Below are 9,006 nucleotides of genomic sequence, written 5' to 3' on the forward strand. Positions count from 1 at the left end.
AGCAAAACATTATTTATTATTTTCATTGATTTTTTTTAATAATCCAACAACCAACTTTTTAAAGTTTTTTTTTTTTTTTAAATTTTGGAGATATGGGACTTTTTGGTTTTCTCATTCATTGAAGTAAAAAAAAAAAGCCGCAAACTGTGCACCCTCTCTTGAAGTATTGAAATATAAAATAGATTTACGAGTGAGGAAATAGTATCTGTGTTTTCTTACCGAATTTCCGCATTTGTTTCCTATAGGAATCTGTGGCGCTTAAGCAATGGGCCCTAATTGAGTTCCTCGCTTTATGACGTTTAATTTCCTCTACGACTCACGACACTATTTCCCTCAGATCTGAGGTGCTGTTCCTGTTTGAAGTCGGCATCATGATCGCTCTGAATATATTACATCTTCTATTCCTATTGCGAAACAGCTTCTTCGGTCTAAGATACACAACCGGTACCCCTTCCTTCTTGTCCCCCTCCATCTGTGCAGGCTGTAAGTCAATCTTTACACCTACAACAACCTAAAGATAAAATACAGCCAAGCTACTTATCAAAAAGTTGTGTTTTTGCCTGTAGCTAGGGTTCTTTCTGTCCTTTCTCAGAACATTGGTGGTGGCTATCAGAGCCCCATATAAGGCACTGTCTAACTTGACCTTCAATTTGTAGGGGTTCCCGCCCACATAGACTGCAGGAAACACGGGGACTTGTCGCTCAATCTCCGCAGGGAGAAACCAGGGCTAGCTCCTACATATTCTGCACTACAAAAACATTATAATCGCTACAAAATTGTCTTTGTTGAGGTTTTGTTCAAGCCTCTCTATGAAGACATAACGCATTCCCAGTTAAAAGAATGAGCCGATGAATGAGTTGATGTTTAACTTAAGTATAAGCCTGCAGATGTTTCCAGTCATCCTATTTGTATGATCTTAGTGTGGCGAATAGTTGGAAAATAATGTCTACATCCCATCATAGGCAAAAGTACAACCGAATTTTACAACATAAGAAATATTTACATCATAATTGTGTTTCATAGTCACAATAACATACCACTGTATTGACTAAAATGATTGTCTATGCTATTAATTTTTTTTGTGACAACAGCGTAAACAAGAAGAATTTACTATTTGTTCCCTTGTTGACTTGCAAACAGTAGGACCTCAGACTTCCTTATATTTTAGCAGTATCTGTCAGCTTCAGTATATTTTAGCAAATAAATGAATAAATTAACTATAGTTTTTCAGTGCGATGGCAGAACACCGATGTAGTGCACTATACCTGACTCAAAACAGGCGAAATTTTTTATTCTTAAAAAGGTGACAAAATACTGCCAAGCGCCAGAAATACGTCTTCAAACTTGAGGAGTTCAAGAGTTATTTTCGGAAAATGTGATGTTGTGGACATAGCCGTATGTTCACCAGCCTTTGCGTATTTTACTGGTATGAACGTAAGGATTATTTTGAAAGTCATTTGCATATCCCGTAAACGGATATACTTGCTTTACCACTTGGAATGTAAGTCCGATATCAGTTAATTAGGTCAATCTCATCTTTGTTTTCATTTATTTATATTGGTCCTTTCTGTTATTTTTATATTTATCTGGATGAAACAGAATAATCAAAACGAACATCTGCTAAATTTAGTAGCGGTTATGTAAAACTGAGGTTGCCACAAAGATGTATTGATCTAATCTGTTTTACGGTGAAAGAGAAACGATTTTAATTTCACATTAACTTTTTTAACTTCAGAAACTTCAAGCATTGATCAGAAGAGGACAATGAAGGGCCGTCTGTAAATACGTAACAAGCGCTCCACTCCCGTGGAGACCTTCACGCCCAGGCCACCAATGAAAATAATATAGAGCAGTTTACATTCAGTTAAACTGTTTAATACGGACGCTTTCTCTCTCTCTCTCTCTTCCCTCTCTCTCTCTTGCTCTCTCGGTGTCTCGCACACACACACGCACGCATGCTTTCCACGATAAACTGTGAGTTGACTATTCAGACACCCCCCCCCCCCCACCACTACCACCACCACCACACACACACACACACACACACATACACACACAATCCATTGCATTTATGAAGAAGCCAAACGAGCCAAAACAAGTCTTGCGTTTTTGCAAAACCCTTCACAAAGATCTGTGGTAGAATTTGGCACTTTACATCGCTCACCTTTGAAATTGTTATTGTGTCATTTCCGGTGTCTTCTCTCTATTTTATTTCTTTCAACTACATCGGTGTCGATTGTGATTGCCACTGGTGATAAAATTAGCAAGGACTGTGAAATATTTTGATCCTAGACAGGATCACGTGGTGTTTCTAAATGAAGCCAAAAAACCGTAAAACCGAAATATTTATTGCAAACGTGAGTATTAATTTCTCTCAGCCTAAAGGGCGGTTTTAGACGTTTTTTTAGACTTAGGTGTAGGCCTACTAGTTTACTAATGTCGTGGCACCCCCGAATCCCCCACGCCCAAATGTAAGCTTTTATGAAATCACAGCATTTGTATTACGGCCAATGTTGTGTTAAAAACACTGAGAACATCACCGCACAAACAGACAATTATAAATCTACGAATGCAGCTGCTATTGTTGGAGAACCGGAACTTTATGTTTAAACTATTCATATATTCGAAAGTTCAGGAGTTTCGTTGGAGCACGTAGCAGCCCGCAACGGTTTGCCAAGATTCCAGGTTAACTCAGGGAAAAGGCTTAGGCCTTAGGCTCTTGAAGGTAAGCCTGATGATACATATGGTACTATCATAGCATTTCCAGGGCGATGTCAAGAACATAATGAGATATCAAAAATATCCCTTTATCTTTTGAAAGGACTGCGAATTTGCACGCGTGTGTGTAGCCTGTGTGAGAAACACATTTACCACCATTACATACCATAATAACAAATAGCAAACACCTCACTGGCGTTACCTAAAAAGTGTAAATTGATCCAAATTTTGGTTAGTGTGCAGAAAGACACAAAAGACAAGCATGTTGTGCATTTGCAACGTTTTATTCAACAAAATCCGCCTCTCTATATACGCGGGGACGGACTAGTTCAAGGCTATTCGTGTGCTCTCCCTCTCTTTCTATCTTTTTCCCCTTCTCACCGCATGACAGGCCACATTCAAGGTCTGCGTCAATGGAGAGCAGTGACCTCTATGCCTCGCAGACTAGCCACCATAAAGGGGCCCGTGCTCGTCTCAAAGTCAAAACCGCGCCTTGCTTAAAGCCATTTATGACACGGTATCAACGACTTCAAGGTGTGTCTTAGATGCATCACTACGTCACAAATATTTTCACAGCACATGATATTAAGATATTGTCCAGTGGGTCTCTGTCCTCCCTCAGAAACAGCATAGCTTGCAAACAGTGGACAAGCTCAACGTGGCGACGTTTGTTTTTCTCTCTCTTATTTTGCGGGCACTTAAACCGTGGTCTTACCAAAATTACCTTGATAGTCCACTTACTTGCTGTCTTGGCATTGCGTGGATTGAATTGACCGAGAGGACTACTTCTAAGCTTCTTTGTGTATCTGAATACATTTTCACGTGTTGCCCTCTCTCTTAACCACTGATTATACAAAGTGGAAAATATCCGATAAAAAGCATACTGAGACATTCCGTTGCATCCCCAAGACACTCTACTCAAGTTGAATTTGCCTTGAAATAAGGGCTCTGGCCAACATTAAATGTACTGAGCGTGTGTTACACATTAACAAATGATAAATTAGTCTGCAATTTTCTCTCAGTGACAACTGTGCACTTGTACAGACAGTTAAGCGGAACATGGGACATGCTATGACATATGACAGAACTTTTATGCACTTCACTAGTGCAGTAGCTCAGCATAAATGCATCCCAACACTTTTGAATTACGACAGTTTGACATTTCAAAGAGCAAACATTTAATCATAGCAATGATGGAACTCATTTAATTTACTGATACAGATTTTAACCGAGACCTAGTGTCCTGTGCAGAAATCCGTTCACTTTCATGTCTGCTTCAGTGTGACGCGCGTGTTACAAATAAAGGACTCACATCACAAATAAAGAAAAAAAGGTAGGCTAATAAGAAATGTGTTTTATGTTTCATACAAGCAATGCTAATGTTGCTTTATTCAAATCAATAGAGCCTATAATGGTTTATCAATTCTCGTTTCGCGTGTTTTTGTCTCGATAAGAGAGCGAAAAATAAACAAAAAGGTAAGAATAAAAAAACAAAAAAAAAAACAAAAAACGAATGGCTGGAGAGATCGCTCTAACACAGCACGAGAACCCACACAGCATGAAGGCCGCTCACGCTGAGATAGTTTTTTTCTAATTTAACGTAGAGTGCCGCTGTTGTTGGACAGAGCTATAGTTTTAACTCAAAGACCAAAATTAGCATAGTTCTAATGATAATCAACGACATCAAACACACAAACAAAATCGAGGTGCTAAGTACACCTTTCTACTACTATTACTCTAACTGTCAGGCGAAAGCACTCAAACAAGCAATAAAACCTGGAGAAGGCAATGGGGAAATATTTTCATGCATATGTATCATTTTATTGCACCCTCTTAGCAGTTCTGCAAAAATTGTCTTAGTTTCGCCAACTTGTTTAAAAAGAAACTATAACAGAATTTATTATTATGACATGTTTGACACGGAGAGTCGAGAATTCAGGAGTGACTGTTTCAGAACGTAAACGTTATTTTAAAAATGCGTGCACGCTTTTTCCGTTTGATTTCAAGTTCATGTGCAAACTAAAGGCAAACGAGTAAATGACATGCTAGAAAGAGAGCCACAAGATACCTGTGCCTTACAAATCCGCAGCATTATAAAATAGAATTGGGAAAATTATAAATTCGACATTTAAAAAAACGAAAAAATAAAATGGGAATATTGCAAAAGTTTACAGGTTTTAATAGACATCATGAACATAAACCATACGTACACATCGATACATTCACATAATGCAGCACAGTTGAACACGCTTTAAAACGGAGGTTACAATCAGTATTAAGAAAAAGGTGCTACTTAATAACACAAATATAACTGGTACGAGTCATCACATTTGGCATTCTACGACTGCAGGGCATGTCATAACAATTTCATACAGACAAATCGTATTTACTTTACACATATAGGTCATACACGTTGCAAAGGAAGAAAAAAACTGAATACACATGGACGCATATAGATTCAAGCGAAACGAGAAGAGAGCGTGAAAACACTAAAAAACATTCAACAGTGTTTTCAGATAAGAATACATGTATGTTACCTTAATAATTAGGCTTACGCTTTTTCTAATTCCATATCGCCACAAGGCTAAAACACTATATAGATCATACATACACACAGAACATAATAATAGACTATAATGAGGTAATTATAGTCATACAAATATTTGCCAATAAGAAGCATAGAAATATACTGATGCATAGAAACATGTTCATTCTGGATTTGGTTCTATAACTGACGTATCAGACCAAGTGCTGCTAAAACTATACTCATAGTTGTTACACCTTATTTTGGAAATATGTGCAATAAAAAGATGAAACCGTTATATTGTTAATCGCTGTAAGAGATGTTTTTTTTCTTTCGCCATGTCGAAAAGCATGATAGCGTAGTTCACAATTTCTCAGTTATATGCTCAACTTAGAAGCTGACGCTCACTCTTTGCCCCCAATTCTGGCCATATACGGCGAGAGCATCATGCATGAATTAAACTATAAAGTCTGGAAAAGTAAACATGTTATTAACAATACTGAAAAGAATTGAATTTAGAATACTAGTGAAGAGAGTGGTTGGAGAGTTAGAGACGAAAATTGCACTAGCTATTGCTTATTATTGCAGTAAACTATCTCTGCTGATAAATAGTCAAGACAGAATACTAATACTTAACGCTCCAGCACCGAGGTTGGTGGATCATCATTTTATCCAAAAATAGCAGCAAGAACCGGTGCCCGAATTCCACCTATGCACATCCCACCCACCCTCAAATGTCTCACGCAAAAATAAACCGACTTCCCTTCCCAAGATATTTGTGACCTTATTAACATAACCGTTTGTGGCCTTATTAACACAATATAAATGAACATGGTCATGTAGTGTTTGATAGCTTAGATCTACGCCCTTCTTTTCCTGAAATGCCTTTGTCCGTAATACGCATTAAGTAAGTAAACGTAAACTTACTTACTTAATACGCATTACCTGAACGTGAACTGCCCGTTTGAACGTGCCACCTCCCAACGTCTTTTTTGTCCTTGACCGTGAACGCCTTACAAAGCACGTGGCATTGATGGGGAAAGAATAATAGTCGCTTAAAGGCGTGCTTCTTTCTCGTTCTGTACAACAACATGCATGAGCGGTTTTGTTATTCTAATTCTTATTGCACTGTATTTCCTAATTTATCCGACTGTCTGGAACTCGATAAGCAGAAGGGCTACGCTCATACTCTTCCCTTGAACTTAGCTAAGGAATAAAGAAGAAATCTGGATCTGGTGGTATCAACAGTTCATCAAGGAAACATACCTACAAACAACTAAATCTGAGGCCTTCTGAGATTGTGGTGTACATGGGCCGAAGGGAGGGGGTGATGGTCATTCATAGCTAAAATGGTCTGATAATCACAATGAAAAGTCTAAATATGGACCGGTAATAAACTGATTGCATGATCCACAATTTCTGACTTGCGTCCTTTGTTTTATTCATGACGGTATTGGGCATTTTCAGCTGACAACATTGTATACTACAACAAATAAAACTGAAACCTCCATGACAAAAATTTTATTGCAAACTTAGTTTTACCAATAAATACTTATTTTCGCTCTTGCTATCGAGTCGTATCAGGTTCGCCTAGTCTAAGAGAATTATATGTCGTGCTTATTTGGTCGCTTGCTTGTTCACTACAGCTTCAGGCATGATTCATCATGATTCAAATGAGGTTTTGTGTCAAAATTTATATTCGTCTGAAATTATATTCTAGTACATGTTCTTGCTACCTAACAGTTCACGATATTCAAACGGATCAACAACTGCACTGGGCTAAGACATAACTGCCCGATCCCTGAATCTCTATATTTTCATCTCTCAGCGTCATTCTCTTATGTCTAAAAGAAAGATAAAGCTTGTTCCCGAAGTAACAATCTCTTTTTCTTCATCCGTCGATTCTGGAACCAGATCTTAACTTGTTGGTCGGAGAGGTTGAGTCGGTCAGACAGCTCCCTTCGCCGCTGGCGGGTGATGAACTCGTTGAGCATAAACTCACCCTCTAATTCGGCCAGTTGGAGTTTGGAGTAGGGCTTGCGCTTCTTACGGGTTCTTGTATGCATGGGGTACCATGGTGCACCTATGGGTGAACCGAAATGAGCAGGTTAAGCCAACGTGAAATCAATACGCTGAACAAAAATCTTATGGAAAGAGCAATGTGTTACCAGTTATGACTTTTAAAATAATTTAAAGTCAACAGCATTGAGATTGGAATCCTAAACAACATATAGAATTAATATGATGTCCAAAACCGTTGTTTTCCTGAGGTTGTATAAGACATATTGCAGGGTTCTGTTGTAATGATCGGTAGTCACCGGTCTCTTACGTTACACTTGCATAATTTTGATACAGCAGCGTATATAAACCTCCACTTGCCTCAAAATACAAAACCAAGTACGTATTACACCTTGGAATACATATTTAAATTTAGATTCGATATCAAAGTGATATGTTCATTCTGAACAACGTGGATTGTAAATGCATTAAACTGAATCACAACGCAACATGATGATATCTGAATCGATCTCTTTTTGTTCTTCAACGATCAATAGCATTTTGTGTCAAAGGAAATTACACACAGGTGAAAAAACCTATAAAATAAGACGTAATGTAGGAGGACTGCATCAAAATTCCATCAACCGGGCAATCCATCCAGCGAGAGTGAATAGGATTCATCGTCTTTTATAAGAATATTATTTCAGTCAATGAGTGCGTAAAAGATGCTGTTCAAGCAGCTCTATACATTCAATGAATTTTACACAATTACTTTTAACCAGGAGTGACAACATTACAACCACTTGAGGATTAAGACAGATTTAAAATGGCCAGGAAAGGGTAATATGCCCGTCTTTTAGGAAAGCAGAAAGAATACTGTGTTTTATGGCGCAGTAAGAAGAATTTACTGGAGTGTAAAGGTAATATAAACGCAAAATGTATTTCCAGTGCTTCCCCTAGTGGTGTATATCCAACTGTGCAACCTGTTTATGTCACTACTTTTAATTAGTGCCTCTGTAGCTGAAAGAAGCATGAACAACAACAGGTCAACAATCAAGCATCAGATGACAAAATGGGTCGTGCATACTTTACTACCGTGAACGTCCAATAACAGCAATGTGTTGTCAGATACAAACATACTCACCTCCGCCCGAAGCTGCGCCGCCTGCGTGGATGCCAGGGGACGTCAGTGAGTGCGTGATGCCAGATGGGGTTTTGCCCCCTTCATTGAGCAGCGAGGAGCCAGAGTCCGATTCAAGAGACTGACAGGACGGAGGGTCTTGTGTCAAATGCTCAGTAGCGGAAGTGGTTCCGTAGTCGTACTTGGAAAAACTGCCGTTGTTGGTCATGCCGTGGTTATGCAGTCCCTGATCTGCCGCTATGGAGATGGAAGGCTCCCCCCGTGCCCTCACCTCACGTTTAAGGTTGACGCTCTCGGCACAGTGCTCACGGTTACCACCGCCACTCCCGCCATTATTGCTGTAAAAACATTTGCTATCTTCCTGACGCGTTATCTCGCACGCTCGGTTGAAAGAGGGATTCAGGGATACGGGGCTGCCAAAGTAAGATTGGGGGTATCCGTTGCATGGCTCCGATGGGGTCCAAGGGAGGGAGCAGACATTGTCCCTTCTTGGATAAGGAAGAGAAGGTAGACCCGCCAGTTGTCCCGTGGACGCACGGAAGTTGGGGAGGTAAAAGGTATCTCCGGTGTGGATATTTACCAATGGTCCCACAAACCCGGGATTAAGGAGGTTATGCTCGCCCAT

General features: G+C 39.4%; 1 protein-coding gene across 1 annotated transcript; it reads right to left on the reverse strand.

Moving 5' to 3' along the window:
* Window positions 1–7,086: 7,086 nt before the first annotated feature.
* Window positions 7,087–9,006, reverse strand: LOC115814884 (homeobox protein Hox-C12a-like). Its single transcript, XM_030777852.1, has 2 exons — window positions 8,385–9,006; window positions 7,087–7,325 (listed from the first exon to the last, which is right to left on the reverse strand). The coding sequence occupies exons 1-2, from the start codon at window positions 9,004–9,006 to the stop codon at window positions 7,087–7,089; spliced, it is 861 nt and encodes a 286-aa protein (XP_030633712.1).

The sequence above is a fragment of the Chanos chanos genome, chromosome 6, assembly GCF_902362185.1.
Source record: "Chanos chanos chromosome 6, fChaCha1.1, whole genome shotgun sequence".
Taxonomy (NCBI): Eukaryota; Metazoa; Chordata; class Actinopteri; order Gonorynchiformes; family Chanidae; genus Chanos; species Chanos chanos.